Source organism: Cataglyphis hispanica, chromosome 22 (genome assembly GCF_021464435.1).
Source record: "Cataglyphis hispanica isolate Lineage 1 chromosome 22, ULB_Chis1_1.0, whole genome shotgun sequence".
Taxonomy (NCBI): Eukaryota; Metazoa; Arthropoda; class Insecta; order Hymenoptera; family Formicidae; genus Cataglyphis; species Cataglyphis hispanica.
Window position 1 is genome coordinate 2,989,314 of NC_065975.1, and position 26,605 is coordinate 3,015,918.

A 26,605-nucleotide genomic window follows, 5' to 3' on the forward strand; every position below is an offset into this window, starting at 1 on the left:
GAGCAAAGATTTCTTCTTCATTGGTCAATTTAATGCTACTTCATTGCATGATTTTTGAACGCACCTCAACTGCAGATTCACCCAAGACCGCTTTCATGTTGGCAACCTTGCAATTTTCAAGTTTTCGAATAGACGTTGGAGAAATGTTTGCTCGATGATGGGAGGAGTTATCCGAATTATTCATATTTCTTTTAATGTATGTATTATATATATAATGAAATATTAATATAATAAAATATTAATACTTTAAGTATTATACAAAAGATATGTATGTTTTATAAAGGTATAGATATGTTAAAATGTATAAAATGTATAAAAATTCTAATCAAGTTTTTATGGTATTAATATATATATATATATATATATATATATATATATATATATATATATATATATATTAAATAAATATCTAAATTAATTTTACAATTACACGTGTACACTTTAATTTTACAAAAGTTTCGAATGTTTTATTAAGAACAAATTCTAAAAATACAATTATTAGAAAAATATATTATAATGTAAAAAGTACAATTATGTGAGGTAGTTGTCTTTCCTGAAAAAAGGCTAATTAAATAATATTAAATTAATAATTAACTTATATAAATTTCATGTGTTTACAATATAACTTGTTTTTTTAATCAACAATACTTATGTTCAACGCTCCTAAGAGCATCAGTGGGATATATCTTAAAAAAATGTTAGGAGAATGAAATAAATTATTCTATATATATAAATATTTAACAATAAATATGTGCTGTGCGCAAATTAAAAATGCGCATCAATTTGTACAAATTTTAATTTTTCTTTTGAATTTTTGAGATCTTTTTTTCATCTTCCTCATTGTTCGTATTTTTATTATTATCTATACTTTTTCTTTTATTTAAAGTAGTTGATCCTTTTAACAGCCAAGAATCCATAAAAGATTGTCGATTGTCTTTTTTCTCTTGTCTATACAATAAATTGTTTCAATCAATAATTTGTTTAATCTTATCATTCAATATTAAAAACAAATTAGAAATAAAGTTGAAAAGATTTATCTTTAACTTAAAAGATTTGTACTTACTGTGGTTTTATCTCTTTTCTACAATCAGCAGTTTTATGGAGTACATTATTAACAATTGTGGATACTAAATGCCAACTTAAAGCTTGTTCTTCTAATATTATATTATTTAATCTTTTAATCACTACATCTGTTGGTAAATCGTTATTTAACCATGCCTAAGAAAACAAAATACATTTTTATAAAATATATAAAAAAAATATAGAAAGAATATCAATATCTTTATACTAATTTCATATCTTTCTATAAATGATACGTAATGATATTATACTTACTTGACATTCTTCTTCATTGCTCAGATATACTGGCATGCGATGATGCAGCCAGGACAAAACTTTGTTACTCTCTCTTGTAATAATTGTACAGCTATGTATGATTTTCCCCTATAATAATAATAATAGAGTTTATTACAAATATTTTAAATAATTATTTCTGATATAGTAAAACAGGATATAGAAAAAAGCTTGTAATACCTCTTCAGTTTCATATGTTCCAAATATTCCAGCCAGTTTCAGTACTTTGAAACCTTTCCATCCATCTAGTTTGGTAAAGTCATTACCCCATGTTGCAGGATCATCTGCTTTTATACCTTTATCTTGAGTTGCATATATGTAATATGGTTGCTTTGGAGATTTGTTATTTATACCAGTTTTCCATTCATAAAAACCTTCACAGATCACAATACATCTTTGTCGATTTCGTAGCGATGTAGAGTATAGTTTTGAGGTTTGTATACTCTCTAGACGACCATTGTGAGTGGATAATTTATCTATTCGTTTCTTGTAATCCCCTGAAAAAAAAAAAATTGTTAGAAGATATTGAAATAACAAACTGAAATAACATATAAAATAATTTTCATATTAAATTTTATACTGAAGCTCTAATATATTCACTTACCTTATGCCAAGGTGGTATCATTCCCCATATCATAGCACAAAGAACTCTTTCTTTTTCTCCTTCAAAATGTGAACCAGATACCATACAAGGCAAAATATCTTGTGGGCCCATATTAAATGATGGAGTATATTTTAGTTCAGTTTTAGCCCATGTCAGTTCCTGTTGTTTACCATTGGCATCTTTATATCCACACGCATAACACAAAGTATCTGGATCCAATGAACTGTAAATTACAATGTTTTACAAGATATTTATATGAATTATAAAGTTTTGATCAATTAAATATATCACAGATAATAATTATAGTGTAATTAATGATAAAATAATGACAAAATTTTATTTTAATAAGCTCAAATGTATTAAATTTATTAGGCAATAATTGTAGAAATTAATAATAAATTAATGACAAATTATTTACCAACAGGTTCGACCACACATTTTTGTTAATTTTTTTTAACACTACTGCAATGTTGTTAGAACAACAACAAATTGTTGGCAGAGAAAAGTGCTAACAATCCGTATCTAGTCACCTAGTGACGAATATAATTCAGTTGGTAGCAGTGGAACGAAAAAGAAGGCGCGAGAGAAATTAACGAAAATATGCGGTCGAATTTGTTGGTAAGTAATATTGTCATTATTTTATCATTAATTACCATCATTATTGCGTGATACACTTAATTGACGAACAAATAAGTACAAACTATGTCTTTAACTATATTTTTAAAATCTTTTACCAAATTTTTCTTCTTTAATTTTTGATATATTTACTATTTTTTCGTCAATTAATCTATTTTAATGTCGTGTAACTTCAGTTTATTTTTTTAAACAGAGTATTTTATATATGTGAACATATTTTTTTAGTATTACACATATACACACGTACACACAATAATATATATAATATATACATATGTGTGTATTATATGTGTATATATGCAGATTTTTTCTCTTTGTTACTCATTAGTATCATCTATGCATATATGTGAACAGCCGATGTATGTGTGTAGAGATGATTTTCAAATAAAATTAAATTGAATATATCCTATATATGTTTTCTGGCATAAAATATTCTTAAATTCGGAATAAACATAAAAATGCGTTGGAACTTTACATAAAAATATCATAATAACAAATCCGAAGCTCATACTGGCAATATATCAACAACTAACGCAAGTTAATTTTTGCAGTGTGGTTCATGCGAAACAAGTACGTGTGCATAACTGACAATGATGAGTAATCAACCGTCCGACGTTTCGTCTCGAAAGTAGCAATGACGACATTGTACCAGTGCCAGTGTTAAAAATGAATAGGACCACACGCTATCATCATGCAAAGTGTTTGCCAATCAGCCGATTGCAATTGTTCTATATATATATCCATTTAGACCGGTTTTCCTGCAGGTATTTATGCAAATTTTTGTTTCTTCTTTTAAAGAATCCTTGATATTGAAAGAACGAAGGATAAAGACTGGAATATATTACAAAAACACATATTATTTTGCGGATCTTTTTCTGAGTCTATTTCAAAAAAAGATTTGATTTTCTACTTGATATATAGATAAATAATTTAAACTTTTGATGAGCAAGATTTGCTTATTTAATAAAACACGAAAGCTAATTTGAAAAGCTCATGAATAATTTATGAAGGATTTTAAAAAACGATCAAATTATATGTAAAAAAATATACTAAAATTTCCAATTTAATTATATTTAATTCTATTTTATTTTATATAAATAAAATTTAATTTAGATATATAAATAAAATTTAATAATAATTACATATTTGAATTTTGTCCAACAATTTGATATAATTATAATAAATTTAATGAGACAGTAAATCAGTAAAATTAATACTTTTGTAAAGAAAGTTTTATTGAACGCAAATTTTCTGTCAATTTATAAAACAAAAAATTATGATTCTCTTGTAGGATCATATCCGTTTGGAATGCGTCAGAAACCAGTCTCCAACCCTCGAATAGTGATCATTTGCATGAGGCAAAAGGGACAAAATTCCTTTTATGCGCGCGCGTGCTCGTTCGGGCATGTTTTTTCGTTCTATCTCTTGGGATGTTTCTCCGAGGCTCGTTGAACTGGAGTTACTAATTCACTACGCTAATGAGTCGCATGAGGAACATCCTCGTTCTCATTGACGACCTCGCGACGAGTTGTGAAACATGACGTTGGAAAAACCGCGCGCGCATAGTATGCTTTTCGACGAAATCTGTGACTTATTATTCATTTAATGCAATGAAGAAAGGAAGAAAAGGAAAATGATTTTAAATTCATGAAAGAATAAATAAGATCGATTAAATTAACATGCTAATATAATGCTGAATAAATAAAAAAAATTTATTTACATGTTACACATACAAATATTTTCTTTTAACATGCTTCAAATGTTGTTTTTGCTTTAAATGAAAAATATTATTTTATTTGTTAGCAATTAGTTTGTAATATGGATATTCTTAAACGAAATTAATAACTGTCATAATTATGATGGATACATAATGTATCGGAAAGATATGATAAAATATATCACAGATTTTTTTCATTTGTGTAATAATTAAGAATTAAATAATATTATTTGAATCATTATATATTATAATGAATGAAGTCGATCTTAAATCGAACAAAAAATCGTAGATGAAAAAAGGACGTTATTGAATGTATCTTATATAAATTACATTAACGTTTTTATTAAAATCACTATTATAAGAAAGAAAACTTAAGTAATCTAAAATAAAGAACCGAACAACAGCGGAGCAAAAAATGTTTGAAAAGGAACAGGATAGAATGAAGGAGCACCGCTCAAGGTAGACAAGAATCAGTGGGTAGAACCCCTTCTTCTCTTGTCCCTTTTATTACTTTTCATAAGTTCTTCTATCAGGCCTGAATCGTTTGATGACGGTGAACGTAAACAACAGTGTGTGTGTGTGTGTGTGGTATTTAGCTTTAAAAAATTTTATTAACATTCCATTGGATTCAATAATAAATATATCAGGCTAAAAGCATTTAAGTTTATATTGGCTAAAAACATTTAAGTTTGTTATATTGTTTCTCTATACAAACTGTAACTATAAGTACTTAAAATATTATCAAATCCATTTAAATTGCTAAAAATGTTTAATTATCAAAATATGCATTCAAATTCTATTTGTATATTTTCAGATTTGATGAAAAAGAATAATATGAATAGTACATATATATAAATCCATATACATAAATTCAAAAAAAAATATTTTTTGTTAAAAAAACTTTAAACATTAAAGTTATCGATGTAGAAAATAATTCGGAGACGAATGGAAAATATATTAGCTATTTTATTATTATAATTATTTCGATAAAAAAAAATTATTTAGGAAAGCCGATTTTTTCTTAAATTCTTTTTTATTTGATCAATCATATAAATATAAATAAATTAATTTTTGTAAAGAGTAAATAATTATTAGAGAGATAATTATTATTTTGCCCATCTTCATTTTTGTGACGAGTGTTTATTCGAGAAATGCAAACGGATCCGGAACGTCGGCTATCCTTGCCGGTCGAATGATTATCCTTGACCAGAGATCAGTTGGTCGTTCTCACCTGCCGGCAGGAGTTCCCCGGTCTGACACACACCTGGTGTTCTCGACTACGGTTCGAACGTGCTTTGGTGGGGCCTCTTCGGCCTCGCCTCGATGTATTATGTACATGGGCCTTCAGTTGTCACCGCGACGTCGGCGGAATCATATTGCGTGTATGTACATTTAACCGGCGTGCTACCGGTCTACGTTTAGAGAACGTTTCAATTATTATTATTATAGTGGTACGGATCTGTTCGCAAAGATATTTGTGTCTAAACAAAACGTATCTTGGTGTGAAAATAGTGAAGGAACGTATTCTGGGAGATTGAAACTGCATCAACCTGAGATCTAATTTCGGTTTCACGTGCTACCAATTCTGTTTAGTGTACATGTACGTCGGTGATTATAAAAAATTTTTAATAAATTGCATGTAAGAATTGAATTTAGTTCTTTGATTGTTTTTACTTATAAATTGAAAGATTTTATTTTTGAAATTTGTTCCAACTAAAATTTATAGTTTTGTCGAAATATTGTAATGTAGATTAAATATATTATTGAGGATACATTATATATGAAAGAAGCAATCTATATGGAAGAATTTACAATAGCTGTATTTTATTTATTGGGTATAACATTGTTACACACTTGAATTAACAACTTTTTGCACATACATGATTGAAATGTTTTTCCAAGAGTGTTATTTTACGACGATATTGTTTTATATCTTCAAATTAAATATTTTGGGACAAAGACATATCTCGAAAACATTGATAATATAAAGAAAATAAGTATCTGCATATGTTTATGTTATCGCGATAATTATATTTTCTATTTGTTTCAACATTAATATATCTTATTAATCAATGTATCACAAAAATTATATTGTGTTAAACATATAGTTTTACGTTTAAATACAACTTTTATTAGAATATTAATTAAATAAAACTGCAGAAATTTTTTTATATTTACATGCATATTTATAATTTAAACTTTGAGAAAGAATGTAATTATAATTAAAAACATTATAAGTAATTTTGATTAACTTTTTTGATTCATAAAATTTAAACTTCTTGATATATAATGTCCCATTTTCTATAATTAATGTAATATATTATGTAACATACATTACATGACATTTTATTTATCAAATATGATTACACGTACCATACAAAAAAATTAGATTACATATCAGATTTCGCTATTTAATAGACGCGTCTGAAAGAGCGATCTTGTAATGTAAACGAATGAAATTTGATAAACCGATTATTTTCGACATTGCCATTTGGAGTTTACCTTGAACAAAACTTGATAAATTTGATGAAACATATAATAAAGTAGTATGATAATTTTTCACAACGTGACAGCGTATTTGCTAAATAAATCGTTTATAACCGAGAAATATGAGAGAAATCGCAAAGTACGTGTGATCACATTTATATTCTTAATGAAAAAATTTTTCTGCTTTGATATTTCACAATTCATAATTATTTTTGCATAATTGTGTAATTAATTTGAAAAAGACATTCCATCATGTTAATATATGAGACAAGACCAAAATTTTACTTTGCGGATATTATCTTATAGATGCTTTAACCTAGACATATATACATTGAACATATATTTTTCCGTGTTGTAACATTTTTAAATATCTTTTAATAATAATTAGAATTTTTCATAAATAATTGAAAGAAATACGTTTATAAAAAGTTGAAAAAAAAATATTTTATTTTTAAATAAATTTTTATATTGTAGACTACAGTATTACAATAATAATAATATAGATTTACTGCAAATCTATTTAATTTTTAAAATATCAGAAAATAAAAAAAGTATAGAGAAAAAGTAAGCTTGAAATCTAATTCTTTCCTGCTACAATGGCATAGACTAAAAGATAAACGCGCGTAATGTGCCGTTATCATTAATACATGCATAAGTAGTTTGATATGCATTTTTGATTATTTTAGTATGAATGTAAAATAATTGTGAGCAATATGTTTATCTTAGTTTTGGATAGTTAAAAAATCAATGATTCTATTTTTACATATAATTTTCTTTTCATTCTCTTTTATTCTTTTTCATAATAGTTTATAGTGTTTAAATAACACGCTTTATTTTCTTAGATAAACATAAATGGAAATTGCTTTATCAATATTTGGCTTGTTTTGATAATCACCGTCTAAATATATATATATATATATATATATATATATATATATATATATATATATATATAATTATATATCTTATATATAAAATAAATAATTTTTCTATTTTATATATATGTTAAATTCCATATAGAACAAGTGGAATATAAAAAGAATATATCTGAAAGAATTATTTGATTTAGTTTTACGATGAAATAGGAAAGCCGTGTGCTATTTGGGTTAGTAGACGCACATGTTCTACATGTGTTGAATTATAAAATATTCATTAGTTTGCTCGCACATTAATTACGCGCGCGCAAATGATTGGAGTGAATGCGAAAAGTATGATTGCTTAATGGATATTTAATGAAAATCGAGCGTGATAAAATGCGACTGCTACTTTCTCGCAGCCGCTAATTGCAGCTACAATTACTAACAATTTAATGCGGATTAATGTGTACATGCAACGCATGCAATTTTACTTGCATTAAAAAATATCACAACAGAATTTGTTACCCTGTACATGTTGATTACACAATTCTTTTAAAACTTATTCATATTACTTCCCTTTTTATAATACACACGATACAATAATATTACTTTTTGTAATATTTAAAAGAAGGATATAGGATTTAATTTTTTAATCATGAATTTATCGATATCTATTAAAAAAATTAAGAGAGATATAAAAATTTATCATATCATGAATTAATTTGATTGCGTCAATTCCGTTTCGTCATAATAATTTACAATCTTAGCCTGATACGATAAGATCGATATTTTAAATGGTTTTTAATTAATATTATCGAGATTTTTTAGGTGCTACGCATTATTCACATGAAACGCTTCGACAAACATAATTTCATTGCATGTTAATGCAAATTACGAATAATATTCAAGACAATTATTTCAAGATCACATTTCCATAATATATTGACGTGTTATTAAATTATAAAAAAGTAAAAAAAATTGTTTTTACGTTAGATATAATATTTGTATATTCTTGTTCCTATAAATAAATGCTTCATTTTATCAAATAATAATCATCAATATCTGCGAGAAAAATTAAATTGCATTCTTAATCTCTTTTTTTCGAAATTAAAGGTAATGATAGACAAGTGTCACGACATGTGCGTGACTGTTATATCACATAACAATGACATTGAAAACATAATGGTTCTGTCACAATTACGTCTTCAGAACATGTATGTTCTCTAAAAAATGGCACTCAATGCTTTATAATTTTAATGACTATTATTTTTGTCACAATTATTTCTTGCTGCTTTCGCGCATATATATGAAGAGTCGTTCTCTTTATGCTATATTTAATCTATTAAACTTTTCTTACGTAATTGTTCTTCTTATGAATCTCGCGTCATCGGAAATGTATGTTTGCAACAAACGCTATAATTATGTTAGTAATCTACATGTCTAGTTTACACATAATGATCATATGATGCAAGAAATGCCAAATATTTTCAAACTTTTATGCGCCAAATAAATTAATCATTTATGACTCTGTTTTATTTAATCAAATTTTATTTGATCTCATTTTCATTTAATTTCAAATAAAAATTATATCTCTGTTACGTAATTTTGCGATCTTGCTAGCTCTTAGTTTCGGGTAAATTTTAGTTTGGCACTCAGATTTATGGTGCCGTGTAATACAGAAATAGAACTTTAAGGTATATTTGAAGTTGGCAGACAATCGTTAGTGAATAAAAAAATTAATTCTTACAAACGTAAGTTATTTTTAAAATAAGGTTAAAGATAATCATATCGTAAAAATAAAATCTCTGTATACATTAAATACAAACTCTCTAAATTTTATCTTCTTTATATGGAAGTTTACTTATGCACATTTTAATATAATTTTAAATTTATTTAAAAAAAATATACATTTAAAATTATTTAAACCACCTATAACATAATATATTTATTTAATTATATTTTTAATTAATATAATTTATATATTTATTTAATTTATACTTGAATCATGTTCGATATGAGTTTTCAGACATGTCATCGTGATAGTCATGTTTTGAATCATATTTTTGCATATCTGGCAGTAAATAATCGACAGGTGACACCCGACATGCAGCAGCATGCGATTACGTCAAGATTCTCTTTCTTTTTTCTTCATTTTCCTGATCATCGAACGTCGTCATACTTGTCGAAGCTGCATGAGCATGGTTTTACTTTCGCACACAGCTTGCAAGATCTGAAATAAATGCGCCAATGCGCAATATATGCAAGGCAATAAAGTCACATAGCGGAGATTAAGTCAGCTCTCATACGATCTCTATTAATAACCATGCAAATACTGTCATTGTCGTGGTTTTTTGTATCATTAACAGAATTTTCACATCGGCAGTAAGTCGGATAATGCTGACAATAATAGTGTGAGAGGTTCTTTAGATTTTTGCACGCACGGTGACCTACCTACGATAGACGCGTGTTCGTATTACACAGCTGGAAATAAGTCATTTCTCCATTAGATCCTCTTAGGCAACGCTCACATCAGGCTTTCATGTCATTCAAGTTTTAATCTATTTCTTTCCGTTCTGTTTCTCCATGCTTATTGTTAGCACACTAAAATATATTTGCAAGTTTTTCTCGTGCAAAAATATCTTCGTTAGATTTCACAGTTTAGAACATAATGGAAGTTAAATATGTATACATAAATTATCAATGTCATTGTCTACATAAATTAGATATTTAATGAATAATAATTAATTGCAGCTTCGAGCTTTCGGATAAAATGGACATGTATTAATAAATGTTTTTTTTTTCTATATATTTAACAGATTTTATATATTTAACAGATTATATATTTAATAGATTTTTTTTGACATTTGTAAACTTGCATTACTATTCTTCACGTAATTGTTGAATAAAAGTAATACATTACATAAGATATCTTCGTGTTACACTGTAATGGTAAAGACTGTTAACTATGTAAAAATCAATGGAAAAATTTTTTTTTTCTTTTTATTTTTTTCATTGCGTAACAACAATTGCTATAAAATCCGACTTTTAATAATTCCAATCCTTTTCAATATTCTTGCGGAAGTGAAATCCTGAATACCTTCATCAAGTATCATCGACATTGTGTTTCGTCGAGGACAATTGTTTTGCATTTAATTGTAGGAAAACGAGCTGAATACATTAAAATAGACAGACTTTTAGCTATGAATGTAATCGAGTGTTGAGTTGTTGTATTCCAAAGTATGACGCCATAAAGCCGGAGTTCTTACGTGGCGCACTTTTACTTTCTTTTACGTATGAATCGGTAGGCAGAAAAAGTTTTAAGATTCACTCTTTCCCGATCTAACAGAAGAAATACAAAATTTATCACAATATAGAGTATAAAAATCAATTATTTCACGGAATATTCTTCTTAATAGATAAAAACAAAAACATTTGTTCCGGTTTATTTTTATAATTAAACTGATACCAGATTTTCTATTGATATTCCGATATGAATAAAAAAAAATATTATATCTTTTCTTAAAATCCTAAAAAAATAAGCACAGACATAAAACAATTTCTAAAATATTTTTTTAATTGATTTTTCTTTATAATTATTTTAAAGTCGTATTTTTAAATTAAAGTAGCAGCTCTCAATAATGCATTAACCACACATGGAGTGATATCACTCGCGTTAATGGCTTGGGAAATCATACGGCTAAGTTGGAATCAAAGTTTTATCAGCACTTAAGCGTCTCGCGAGACCGAAGAAACCATAATGTCGAGACTGCCTTAACATAATTCGCGTCGAAGTTTCCATGAGAAAACTCGTTCCATTTTTTGCGAGAACGATGGAATGGCTCGGGAACGGCGGATCTCCATAAAATTGAGATGATCTTCACGAATTTCACATGGATTTTTTTCTCATTTTACTTCATATGCGCTTTCTTTACGGCTCTGTTTTATTTTTATAACATACTGTTGAATAGAATATTTTCGTTCTTATTTAACGATATGTCAATCGTTATGTAATCTGATTCTATCTTCAAAGAGATTTTTATTCTAAATATATCGAGGAAAGTAATTGAGATATTTTCAGAGCAGAGCTCAGTCATGCTTCGGATGAATGATCTGTTCAAATAAACGATGCCGATCAAAGCTATCCTCACGCAGGCAATCTTTTTCAATTTTCCAGACATTTATGGAGTGACGGATGCGCAGCGCACGTGTGCGAACACGTGGACGCTGACGCCAGGGAAATCGCCGATCTATCGTCTCGCGAGACGTCTGATCATCCCTATTTTATGCATCAAAGCATCCCTCGAACGTGACTTACGACGTGTCGGATAGGATTAGGAGAAAATTCTCTGTCGAAATTGCCGGCAGATTGGCAAGCCGTGAGTCATCAACCACATCCAATATGGAAGATGTATATCGATAATGAAACTTAGATACGCTTTCGCAGAAGAAGTGAAGGAACTTATGCGCAATACAAGAAAACATATACAATATACAACATATCCAAATGACATTCTGATAAGAATCATAGATCATCGTTTTAATTGACACGAAAATATTCAGGTATAAATAAACGATGTTAATATAAATAAATAAATAAATATATATATATATATATACAATGTAAATGCATAAAATATACATTAAGCATTTATTTATTTAAATTTATTTCTTTATGCAAGAAGAAAAATTCTACCAATATTAAAAATTTAGAGATAGAAAGGCTTTTAAGACTAAATTTATAAAAATGTGTGATATATATATATATATATATATATATATATATATATATATGTATATTACTTAATTTTTTTATTTTTATATCTATTTATTTATTTCTATTTCTATTTCTAATTATTTACCTATTTATACACAAATAGTTTAATAGTTAAAAAAGCTGAAAAATAATGTAAAGTTTTTATATAACATAGTTTTTATGTAACATTATTTTTCTGAAAGATTCGAGACATGATTACTCATAGTTACAAATCGGTTTTCACGTCCTGTCAAGTACCGCGTAATTATATCGCTAATTTACGATGCTTAGTTATGTTCTCGCTACGTGTGGTCATGCCGTCTGTATTCACCTTAGCAGATCCGCCGGAAGTGGAGGAAGACAGGAGGGTGATTTGCGGAGTGAATGTCCTACGAGCTGCGCACGCATTCCTTAGGGACACTCGCGCGGTGCGGTCACGATGCAACTCGACGAGGATATTCAGTACGCGCCGAGAAGCCGGCCGGTGAGCTTTTACGACAACTATAAGGTACGGTTTTATCCACGTGGCTTTGTTTATATGTGCGTGTCTTGTCTCCTTTTATATTATGAAGAAATTTTGCGTGACAACGCGATATGACTAGCAGTGATTAATCATCGAGCCGATAATTTTTGTGTGTTTTAAAGAACTTTGTATAATATTTAAAAAATATTAATAAAATGCTATTCTGTAAAATATAAAATACTATTAGTACATTCCATGTTTTCAAAAATAAGAAACATCTTTTATATTTCTAGAAGCAGAAAAGAAATTCTTTGCAATTAACTTTATACGCAGAGAGAATATTTTATATTCATAAATTTTAAGTACATTTAATTATTGATCAACTCTAGTCAAATTACATCACTTACAATAGTCTATAAATAGTTCTAATTTTAAATTCCAGAAAAAGACAATTTCACACAAAACTAATCACTTATTCAAAGAATCATATATTAATATTAAGAACATTAAGAGTAGTTCTTATACACTGTCTTATCGTATTTTTCGGACACCTAAATCCAGTTGTGCCTCTCTTTAAAATGATCAGAAACATTTGGCAAAATAACTCACCTCTTTTTTTTTTTCAACTCCACAGGTCGTACCGGTAATGCCGCCTTGCGTCACTTCCGCCATGAGCGTGGGCAATCTGAATCAGGTCCGTGACGGAAATGGCACGTCCGCCGCGCCTCAGAGCAACAACAACAACAACAATAACATTAATAATAGTAACATTAACAACAATAACAGGGTCAGTAGCGCCGTCAGCGCGGGCAACGTATCGAAGATTCATACTGCCAAAGTCACCGGTGAGTTAAATGTACTTTCTATGTGTGCTTTTGGGTGTGTTTATGTATACGGTGTTCACTTTTTAATTGCATGTTTTAATTAAATGTTTTAATCCGTGATGATAAAAATGGAATAAGATAATTCTTGCGATCGCAAACGACTTGCTTCCGCCTCTTTTCTTACTTGCATTTTCATAAACATAAGCATTACTCTTAAACGCTATTATATGTAATTTGCATATATAATAATCATTACCATACAAACTTTAATTTTGTATTGTTGCTGAATGATATTATCGAGACGGTGATCGCGAGTTTGATTTATCTCTTAAATCTAAAAAATTAAACATAATTACAAACAAAAATAGACTTTTGAATAATTTGAATTAAATTTGCCTCCCTATATTTGCCTATCTACATTGTATAGTATTAATCTTTTTCGAGACAGGTTCACCTGTTCGTTCTACTTCAGGTGTTTTTAGCACCGCGAAATCTCATCGTTCTAAATTCTATAAACCGCGGTGCTAGCTTTTCATAGAAATGATACTCAAGTGTGCCAAAATCATGTGTGCAATTAAGCAAATTGCATATTTTGAAACAGATAAGAAATGTGCAACAGTTGCAGTAATTTTGTTTATTTTAATAATGATACATTTTTCTACGGAAAATTGCAAATATTTTTTTATATAACATATATTATTTTATATAAATATATCTTATAATTTATACACATACATATAGAGTTAGAAATTGCACACACATATTATGTTAGACAGATACCACGCTTCTTTTAAAAAACTTTAAAAAACTTTAAAAAACTTCTTGCCATAAAAATTTTCTTGGAAAATAAAAGGAATGTAAATAATAATTTGTAGTAATAGCTGATGTTTAAAAAATACGGATGTGAGAGTAATATATATTATATACAAAATCAAACCGAACATTTGATGGCTTGAAGCATTAAAATCAATATTACGATAAAGTGAATTATATTTTTTAAAATTGCTTACATAGTAAAGAAAGATAAACGAAAAATATCGTGACACATGTTAGAACTATGACTGAACTGTCATAAATCTATTATCTTTATATTTCTACAGAAATGAGTATTCTTGTCGAAAATGTGATATCAATTCTAAAAAATTTGATAAAGTTAAATCGAAGAAACAAAATTTAAACTTTGAAAACGAGACAATATGAACTTTCTCTAAGAAGAAGAAAAAAGATATATTGTATATGCTATGATTTCATAGCTTGTGCATAATGCAATATTTATTTAAAATTTTTTGGATTTAATTAAAAAAAAATTTTAATCAAAAGAAAAAGTATTTGCTTTTATTTCCTTATAATCTTAATATATATTTCTTTATAATATATAAGTATGTAATTAAAACATTATAAATTGATTGTCCCTTTTTAACACAATTAGTGACAAGTAAAATTAAATTAAATTAAATTAAATATTAACTCTGATTTCTAGCTTTAAATATCCTAGAGCTTTGCATTAAAAATTTATAAAAGTCTTTTAAAATTTTTATGATTATATATATATATATATATATATATATATATATATATATATATATGTATAAAACTTGTCTTTTATAATTATTTTTATAATTATTTATGTTATATATAAAAACAAATTTAACTACACTTGCACAATATTATTTTTCTTATAAACAAATGTAATTCCAAAATGTTAAGTTTTATATAGAATAATAAAGAAATTTAATAAAGAAAAAAAAATGCAGGCAGAATTCTTTGTTAGATATTTTACTAGACATTTTAACAGGTGCCGTATCAACCGGGAACATCGGACGAATCTCCCGCGGCGATAAAGAAAAGGAGCTTGGTCGAGCACCATCGATGGCCAACTGCTTGTCAACCACGGTTCCTGTCAACCTGGCAGCATCTCAAATAGCCGGTCGACATACGCCTACAAGAAATTCTTTGAGGCATAGCAGGATGATCGTGATGCATCGGACCGGTCATCGTGAGTAAACTATTACCTGATCTTCTTGTATCTTTTTTTTATACTTTTCGATAGCCTTGAAAAAAAAAACTCTGCTTAATTCCATTCCAAGTAATTTACAAACTGTGAGTATTTTTGCGGTGCGCGATAAAGGATGCATCTGGCCGAACAATTTGACGATTTTCAATTAATAGAAAACGCTTATCTCTCATATTATCGAAAATACGATCACAAGAAAGTAACAAGTATTTGATCAAAACAGGCCTTTTGGGTCTGTTTAAGAACATATGCACTTGGCAAAGTATCGTAAAGTGAGCACCGGTAATTGCATTTCTTCCACTCGGTCGATGAAATCTTGCGTATGTGATTATACGTTTTTTTGCAATCGATTTCTCTTGAGAGCGAGATTGGAATGGAGCGCTCAGAAATTTCATTTCTTGGCCGTGGAATGCGACCGGTCAGGTCGCTATCTACTCGATTTTCTCGATTTCGTTTAATAATCGTTTCGTTGCTGCTTCGCGCAACATATTACGCTTCCTGTGCTAATTAGCGTCACTCTTAATGCACGCTGCACCGTGTCGGTTGGCAGGATTGAGGTTGCTGCCAAGGCAGACAAGGAGATTATAATTAGTGCTACATTGTAGACACAGGAAAGTGCGGTGGTTCTTTATCACCACGGTAATTAGATAGCTTAAAGTGCACGCGGCAAATGGCAGCTAATGAGAGACGTCGGAGATGACAAAAGTGCGATGTGTAAAATGATAATATCCTTAAAAAGGATAGCCGTTACATTGAAATAACGTTTACGTTATAATATTTTAAAAAATGTGTTTAAAAAATATTCAAAGTGTAATAGGAAAAAAGAGTTTTTTAAATTAAAAATTGCATATATAATATTAAATAAATTTTAATGATGTTTCTCAACGGATAGAGAGAGATAGATTATTGTGTTAAATATTATAGATATTTTTTTTTATTTGAAATACATGTAAAATGATGATTTTTTGTATTTAAAGTCATAACACAAACTATATATATATATATATATATATATATATATATATATATATATATATATATAATATAAATAATTATTGCATTAAAATTATTGCAGTATACTAACAATTCTTTATTTGATATTTTAAATATAAAATAGATATACAAAATAAATTATGGGACATTTGACATTATATATTTTAATATATAACATATTATTTTGTCTATAGCTAGGAAAGAAATCCATTCTTCTCTTTCTTCTTGAGTCATCCTCGCGTAAATATTTCACTGATTGTGAGTTTTAAACGCTTCTTGCTTCGCTGGTCACCGTACATACTTTAAAGTGGATGCACATGGTTCTCCGCAGATAGCGGAAGTATCGGGCCGGAAATATATTATGTGATTTTCTTAGTATGTGTTTGAAATAAACATTTTCAGCTTGAGGCAAAAATGGAAGGAAAATTTATTATATTTTTTAAATTGTCTCATGTATTGCATCGCAATTAATGCCATTTTCATAATTGTATTATAGTTGTCAAATTGTCATATGCTTGAGTTTAAAATACTTCTCTTTACTTATTAGATACGATAAATATATGACAAATATAAATACAATTTCAAAAAGTAAGACTTTCTTGCCAAAAAAGGATGTATATACTGATAAAATTATAAAAAAAATTTCCATTATTTCAAAAATCTAAAACATATAAACTGCATTATATTCTACTTTTACATAATAATAATAATACTCTAATACTAATTAAGACAAAGAAATAGCGTATTAAGTTAACAATGAAAATCATTTTTTCGTGCCCTTGCGAGGAAATACAAGCGGCACGTGTGAGCGCCGAAGGGTCGAAATTGATGAAACGTACCGTGATTCCGTTCTGTTCTGTTCAAGGGCCGCTCACGCGTTTAACATGGCCCTAACTCTATTTTGAGAGCGGCGGAACAGACTTACAAATGGAACCGCTATTCTTACGCCCAATTTTCAGCATCCTTACGCACGGTTAATCTGCCTTTAATTTTCATCTAAGAACCTCGAACAGTCAAACGATGTTAATTTTTTTGTTACACTAAAAGCAGTTAACGTTTAATCATTTTCTCTCTTTCCTCTCTTCTAAAATCGCAAAATATATTTATGATAATTCTTTAGATACTGTACAATAATTTACATGCATAATATACTTATTTTTTTGTATATTAGCAAATTTTTTACCGCTAAAGTGTCAAAGATGAAAAATAATTGTCGATAATAATAATTAATGAGAATAATTAATAAGAGGCAGATCGGAGTCATTCAATTGTCATTTCACTTATCGGCGTAACACATAATTATTCAATTACCTGCAATTTCTTCTTGCGCAAGCTACGTAATTGGCATTATCTATGCAACACGGCCAGCGGATAATGAAAACGTACCATCCATTATGTTTCCATGTATGCGTGTATGTGGGTTGTAATATTTTGCGGCGAATTTGCCGGACGTAACAACGCGACCTACTACGTTACTTATTGTTATCTCCTATAACGTATGCATTTACATTCGCACCCACACATAAGCGTCACCATTCACGCCAATGTGCGCCATGTACTTGATGGAAATGAAGAAAAATTACAGATAATTACATCGAATTTACACGACGAATGTATGTGTAATGCGTGTTGTATGTGTCAAATAATTTTATCTTTAAATCTTTACAAGTGTAATTGATGTCAAATGATTCTGATACTTGGCTTTTATAACGAACAACTTTAATAATGAATAATACATGATTTTTTCTAATGTTAACATCCATAATTTTTATTTATCGCCGCCGAAACAGTAAGAATGTCAAATGCATTTGATCGCCGAGCATTTTTGCAACGAGAATATATTAACGGCGCAAGTTAGTATTAAATTAAAGGTAATAGATGCTTGTTTCGTCGGTCGTTTTGTCGCTCTATTTGACCTCTTGAGACGGCCCTTTCTCCTTTTATATTCGCACCGGTATATCTTCGCATTGTGCAATAAATACATACATATGGTGAGGCAGTACACAATGCGAATGATACGTATTCATGTCCCGCATTCTTGCATCGTGCGAACCACTCCTCAAAGAAGCAGCAATATCTGTCGTTTAACTGTAGTGTCCATTTATTCGTTATATTGAAAATACGAGAAAGAATCATGAGAAAATAATCTTTTTTCTTTGATGACAACAGAAATTTATTTCTTTTTATTTTTGCGAAAACATTGGGTATTTATAATGTCTCTATACATCTCGCATATTTAAAAGGCGTGTCTAAATGACGTTTTGCTTTTGCAGACATAATTTACATGTCTTTTAAATCCTTTTTATGATTGTGAATCGAACGAAAAAAATCAATCACACTGTGTGTATTAATATATTAATATATTAATATATTAATTAATTATATGTTCCTACTGCCCTGTGAACAAAATTAGCATAATTCTCTCATTATCTACCTGTTTTAAATCCGTGTAACATTACTAATAATTGTTGAGAAAAATAACACATAATAATTAATTAAAGACACTTTTAAATGAGATATGATTTATAATATTGAATCATTTATTATTAATACGATAAGATAAAATTAAGTTATTAATCTTAATATAAATTGATAAGTAATATAATTGATAATTTCAGATAATCGCGCTGGGAAATAAGAAATTTTCGTTTTTCCTGAGCATTAATTAAAATATCATTATTTCAAAATTTCTTAATAATATTTCTTAATAGCATTAACATAGAAGAATATAATGACATGTTTATTTAATAATGACTAAAAGAAAGCATTAATTTTTTTATATTATATTTTTTTATATTATGTTTTTTTTCATATTTTATATTATATATTTTTATATTTTACATTATATATTTTTATATATTTTATATTTTATTATATATTATTTTATATTTTATATTATTATAAAAAAACTTTTTTTAATTATAATTCATATTTTTAGAATTAATATAATAGTATGTGTGTTAAAGTTAAAAAAATGTATATGGTTCTTAAAAAAGAGTAAACAATTTTATTGTATATTACACCTCAAAGTAATTACTCACGGAAACTATAACTATAACTGTTTGTGTCCAACTCTTATTTTCATTGACTTACGGTCCATCCATCTACAGACCACTTATGTTCCGCGCTGTGCACCTTGTTGCCTTTACTCGTTAGTTATAGCTTATGTATCTGCCAGTACAGTTAGAGCTCCTGCGAGATGCAATTCTCGCGCGGCAAGTGCGTGCATTGCGTTTGCGCAAGTGAAAATAGTTTTTTCATATCCGACTGAGAAATTATCGCACCTTTCACGGTTTGACGTTTGACGATGATCACGAGACGTTAAAATTCCGTGCGAGTATCACGTGGCAAAAGAATTTCTCCTGTATAAGCACGTAACGTAAGATGCATTCGCAAACAGTTCCTGATCAGTTAATCATATAAGAGCGAGAGTACGAGAGTATGAACTTTGAATTACGATGTGGCATTGTATATCTTGATTTGATAGCTCTCGGTTTAATATTCATAAGTATTAGTGTGTAATTTCTATAAAGTCAGATTCCATAATAGATTTCTCGCATTTTTTTTATGCATACATTCTTTATAGTTTTACGGAAAATGTGAAAGAAAAAGGGGACAATATAATATGGCAAATGCTATAAAAAAATGTTCCCTTCGATTACAAAATATAGTCAATAATTTTTATAATTGGAAAATCTTCTTTAATTTCTTTTTACTGCTCTTAAAATGGATATATGCCTCGAGCAAGATCAGCCAATAAATCAATAAACGAGATATTTGTCTTCTCTTAAAGACATATAAAGGAATAAATGAAAAATATTCTCTTGCAATAATTATTATATCTATTAGAGTAGATAATTATTATCTATTTATATACATTGCTTTGTCTCATTTTTTTCATTTAATAATATTCCTCAACATTGAAATGATTGAGAAACACTGATTTATACCTATAGAACATGATTATCTCAGGTGCGTACATATTATTTACACATCGCAATAATGAGATTCCATAGAATTCGGCATATAAAATATTATGATTTGTGTGTCAAATTTTATTTAATTATGAAATGTAATTGAGATTGAAATGTAACTTGTAATTAAAATTATCAGTGACTGTTTTCGATGAATAACGCACAGTAATACATTGATGCTTTTTAAGAGAATAACTTCCTCGTACTATTTTTATTTAAGATTTTAGAAATGTAAAAATTTTTGCACAAATAACAGTGATTTAATGATGTGCTTTTACTAAATCGTTAATAGTCAAGTCTATTATCAGAAAATGTTTTTTTTTATTATTTTCTTTTTACTGCTGAATATTTTGCAGCTTCTGTTTGAGCAAAATGTTCTTTAATTTACTTATGTTTGATCAAGTCAAGTTTGCACACTATATTCTTTCAATTTGAATCGCGATATATTCAGCAAACATAGTATATATACTCATCCTTGCATTATGGATCTTGCGGTTTTTCAATAACGGCTATATACTTCGCTTTCTTTGCGTTCTCTTCATGGTATTCTTCAAAATTTTCACCAGTTTTTATCTTTCGAAAAATTATCATAAATATTAAATTGCCATCCCAATGTCATCATGTTATGAAGAAACTATATTTATTGCATAAAGAAAATCACGCACATGCAATATTTATCTAATTCATTTATGATTTTGAATTTATTCAGTGTCTGTTGGATTTTATTTATATGGATTTGCCATGATAATAATGTTAGATTTTTTATATCATAATTAATTCCATTATTTGAAAAGACATAATTATATCCCAAATAATTATATAATGATCTTTTAATTTCTGATCGATATTTTTAGGTATAAAACTTACAGATACAATAATTTTAATTGTCTAAACAAATTTGCATTTACTATTCAATATATTAAGAGAAAACTGCAAATCATGATCATTTTATGTGATTCGTCAAAAAATTCTATAAATTATTAACTTTTAATATTCTCTGCAGGCTAAACTATAGGTTGTGTCCATTGAGATTTTTCAGAATCACATAAAATACAAAATCCTAAAGTTCAAATAGAATCCACCGGCAGCTATTTCCCATAAAAAGCGTGCGGAGTCCTTTGTGCTTTCCAAGCCAGAAAAAAGATTGAAAAGCCCGGAAAGATTGTCTGCAACAATATCTCTTTTCTCAATCGATCTCGCAACAAAAAGAGATCACAGAGTTTTGTCTATACACTCGACTCTGAATCGCTCTGTGTGATCCCATTTTTTCCAATATACCATTACCCCGGAAACTTTTTAACTTCCAATAGAAATCTAACAATAAGGTGATAAAGCGTGGGTTTAAAAATCGTTGATCAAGAACCGAGGGCGTCCGAACCATAGTTGTATGTAATTGACAAGCTTCTGTCAAGAAAGAATTTCTATTTCTATTTCCATTTTTTCTTATATAAAATAATTGCAATATACGGAATAGAGTTTTATTTTTTTTTTATAATTTAAAAATAATCATATTCAACTACGAACTAAGGGGCCTACGAAATGCAACGTTGTATGTCGTTGCAAAATATTGTTATGGTTTAGGCGATTGTTCGCGTTTCTATTCGAAAGGATATAGTAGTCTTGCAAATCTCGGGTAGTGGGTGGTGTTTAATTGCGTTCACTATGGCAAGGACGATACATTCGATCATTCGGTTAGATCACCTTGTATGGAGGGACGGCGACGAGGCCGTCTTGCATTGCAGGAAATTCTCCTTTCTATCGGACCAACACAGGTTTCTTGATACCGTGGGTTATCGACCGTTTCACGCCACAGAGGAAATGTGTGTCACGACGAAGGACGAATAGAGCGCATGCCTGCTTCGCAATGTCGAATTATCTAATAGATGACCGATTGCTTTGAGCCTAGGAGATCTATAGGATTGTTCAGAATATGACGTAGCGAGTTGCATTGCGAAAACATCGACTTTTTCCCTTTGGCGTGAAATAATTCCACGATGACTAAGGCGGAATATTAATCGTGGGGAAAATAAAGAGGGTAATAGGTTCTCTGTGTTTCGCGTATTCGAATTCGTATTACATTTATTGCAAGATTTCTGCAAAATGCAAAGTTTAGCTTAGCTTTTTCGTTTTGCCAGTGATTAGATATGCATTTTTCACCATGATGATGTAAGAATGATATCAAATTTATATATTTAAAATAATCTTTGATGCATGTATATTACATACATATCCTGACTCTTTTATTTAATATTAATTATTTTGGATATAATTATAATAAATCTCTACACACATACGCACACACACACACATGCAAGTGTAAATTCTGCCGAAATTTGTATTGAACTATCAGTGACAGTTATAAAAGACAATTTTATATAATTTCTATAATTTTTTATAATCATGCAGTATATAAATTATATCTTCTAACATACGAAAGTTGAAAACCTGATTTATTTTTAGATCGAGAAAAGTTTTTACCTCCTTTGATCTATCATCGACAATTAGCAAGATGTTTGGCGGCGCTGCAGACCATTCTCGGTATCGCGATAACTTTTTTGTCGTTGTGGTTGCTGCTTTGGGCACCGCATCTTCCCATCACGGACAATCCCTATTGGAGCGGCATCTCTGTAAGTGTCATAATTTCGCACAGTAATTAGATATGCATTTTTCATCATGACGATGCAAAAATGATATATATAATAGCAATTCTTTTAATTTATTTAACAAGCTAACTCTTTGCTGGAATAGATACGCTAACGCGTGACCATACTATAATTATGCTTATACATATATCATATAAAGTAACATGATATATATTTTAAACAATTATCATTTTTAAATGATATATATAATTTTATAAATCAGAGCAATTATTATTTTTTTAAGTTAATAATCATTTATTAGTTGTATCTATTATATGTTAACAACTTTTAACAATTTTTATTCTTTAACTATAGTTAAAGGTAAGTATGCAATAAAGATTATATCTGGCAATAAAATTTTATTGACAATATTTTTCAATTTTATGATCCAATAATATATATCTTTTTATTTAATATATTATATATGTATATACATATATGTATATGCATATGTATAATTATATCTGTTACTAACACGTAAGTATATGTTAACATCTTGTAATGTTTCTTCACAGTACTTTCTTTGTACGTGTGTTTACGTATAATATATTTACGATTTAATATTTTTAATTTTGGATATCTTTAGCTCTTGATGTCGGGCAGTTTCGGAATTGGTCTTCTGTGCTGTTTCAAGAAAGAATATCCGGGTATGAGTCCTGGGTTTTGTCTTTCCGCCACAAAGGTATGTAAGAATTCTTTATAATTCACTGTAGATCTGTACGAAAAAAAAATTCAAGGCAAAATCTGTCTTATTGATATTCTCAGCTTCTTTAATGATATTTCTTACTCTCTTAGTATAGTTTAAAATACAATATGCATTTATTTTATATATAATATTATTATATATTATGTATTATATATATATATATATATATATATATATATATATATATATATATATATATGTTTTGTGTCAGTTACAAGAATCTTAATTATAAAAAAAAGTAGTTTAATTCTAGTTTTATTTTTAATTAATTAATTAATTAATTAAATTTAATAATTTATTAATTTTATTAATAATAACTTATGATTTTTATGACAACATATTATCGGATAATATATAGTGTACATATTTCCCTCTTTCTCTTTTTCTTTTGTGTTATCGCACCTATATCCTGTTTTGCTACGCCAAACAGGTTGTTAGCGTATTTTTGGCAGTTCTGGCGACTATTGCGTGCGTGAGCGCGTGCGTATTCTCCGCAATGCACTTGTCGCGACTCATGGGACAGGAATGCACTCCGGCACGAGTACTAAACGCCACGTGTGTATGCAGACCACGCGGCGAACCGCCTGATTCACTCGAAGGTGCAGTCAGGTATGTCACGTAAAATTAGGGTCTTCAATATTGGTAAATTGTATAACATTTTTTAAAGCATCCAAAAATTTATGAAAAGTTATAATATGTATGTGATATACGCGAATTATTTTTGGGGACATTACTGTCACTCTCATAGAACCTTTTTCATTTTAATCTTCAGAGATTTTTGCTCATTTCAATATCAGGAATCTGAATAATTAAACTTTAAATTTTTTAAATACAATATAAGATATTTTTTATATTTTAAAAATATTTTAAGTTATATATCTCTTTTTCGATTATCACCTTTCTTATTAAAAATTTTGAAAGAGAAGAGAAGAGTTTAATATGCGCTTTCATTTTCCAAAAGAAACAACGTAACAGCCATATTACATCGTGTAACACAACAAGTTTAATATTGCGACGATATGCATATAAAAAGATATTTTTTTATATCTCACCAGATATATGGACCTTAATTGTCCCGAGGTAGAAGATATCTTGACGATCCTCCTCATCTTCTCGTGTACTTGCAACGGATTAGGCATCTTGTTAGCTGGATGTTATAGTTACCTCCATTGGAGCACGCGATATAAGAGGCCAAAGTATATACAAGTCAGGACTAACAATATGTCTACGAACAATACTACGCTCAGTAATAGACCAATCTACAACCCGAAGTTGGAAGAGCGATGACGCTTGCAGATGCTATAATGATTGAAATGCTTCCATTTTTGTGATCCATCAACATCGTTCTTTATGATCCTGGGATTGATCAATACAACATTACATATATGATGAACATGAATGATTATGAACGATAAATCTTGTTTCGCATTGACAGGCAAAACCATTCCGATAAATAAGATAATAAAAACAATTGCTCTGATGCACAAACGAGAAGAAGAAACATATTTTATACAAAGATATGAGAGTAGAAAAATTTTAATCGACGAGCTCTTCGTCACTTCATACTGGATAACAAATTGGAAATTTTGCAGAAAGTGACATAATAAATATTTGAAAAAAAAAAATCGTTCTCATAATCGAAAATCCAAGATTTAAAAAAGTGTAAGTGTATATATATTTATTATTAATCATTAATAAAATAATAATGATAATTATAATGATACGATTGAAATGCGATACAATAATGGATCACTATGTGGTGAAAAAACAATTTTAGACTCGATAATTAGCGCTCATTTTTTATTACGCGGAGGCTCAGTATTTGTTTAATCTTAATGTGTGTATTTATGTGTGCGTGCATCCGACAGTGCGTTTGTCTTCCAACTGAAAGGAATTTACTAAAACGAACAAAGACTACATACTAATTTTTTTATCTAAGATATTTTTTTATTTATATTAAGACTAAAGCTTATAAATGAAACAAGTACCTCAGACTTTTGAATTAATGTAATATTAAGATATTTACATTATATTTTATACATTACATATATTAATTGTATTTAGTAAAATAATACGGAAATTAAAAAAATATCATATGTATTTATACAATAATTTATAAAATAAAAATATGTGGCGAATATTGATACAAAATTATATTATACGATGTCAATCTTACTACAAGATCTGATATCAGAATTACTCAAATTAAAAATCGATGGTATTAAAAAAATTTTGTGCTAAATAAATAATCTTACTCTAGAAACAACTTTTTTTTTTTAACTCATTAAAACTAGTTCATTAGTCACATTAATAATCGATTTATATGTTTTAATATGTTTATGTGATTTTGCTATTAAAATACATAATTTGTTCACAACCCAAAGCATTCAAATAAAAAATTAATAATTTTAATACAAAATCTGTTTATAACGGAGAAATCGGTTTATAATGGAGAAATACAGAGAGGAAGAAGGGAAACATATTAAAAACTCTTTTAACAATTTTTTATCTACATTTTTCACTACTAAAATTTACTAATGTATTATCATATGTTATCTTTATGCTATTTGTGATATTAACAT

At 28.5% G+C, this 26,605-nt stretch overlaps 2 protein-coding genes across 11 annotated transcripts; one reads left to right on the forward strand and one right to left on the reverse strand.

Annotated features, from left to right (window-relative positions):
* Positions 1-130: 130 nt before the first annotated feature.
* On the forward strand, positions 131-26,501 carry LOC126857695 (uncharacterized). Of its 10 annotated transcripts, none has more exons than XM_050607355.1 (10): positions 131-196; positions 3,145-3,357; positions 11,829-12,214; positions 12,747-12,915; positions 13,505-13,715; positions 15,490-15,690; positions 23,136-23,302; positions 23,904-23,999; positions 24,454-24,632; positions 25,079-26,501. In XM_050607355.1, exons 4-10 carry the CDS (start codon positions 12,847-12,849, stop codon positions 25,308-25,310), a joined length of 1,155 nt encoding a protein of 384 aa, XP_050463312.1. In that variant the 5' UTR covers positions 131-196; positions 3,145-3,357; positions 11,829-12,214; positions 12,747-12,846; the 3' UTR covers positions 25,311-26,501. The 10 variants fall into 10 exon arrangements, with proteins under 10 accessions (XP_050463312.1, XP_050463317.1, XP_050463315.1 ...); XM_050607360.1 differs by lacking the exon at positions 131-196 and adding an exon at positions 2,104-2,182; XM_050607358.1 differs by lacking the exon at positions 131-196 and adding an exon at positions 2,475-2,579.
* On the reverse strand, positions 491-2,508 carry LOC126857698 (abasic site processing protein HMCES). Its single transcript, XM_050607368.1, has 6 exons — positions 2,376-2,508; positions 1,957-2,180; positions 1,534-1,850; positions 1,336-1,443; positions 1,064-1,218; positions 491-948 (listed from the first exon to the last, which is right to left on the reverse strand). The coding sequence occupies exons 1-6, from the start codon at positions 2,393-2,395 to the stop codon at positions 795-797; spliced, it is 978 nt and encodes a 325-aa protein (XP_050463325.1). The 5' UTR covers positions 2,396-2,508; the 3' UTR covers positions 491-794.
* Positions 26,502-26,605: the final 104 nt, after the last annotated feature.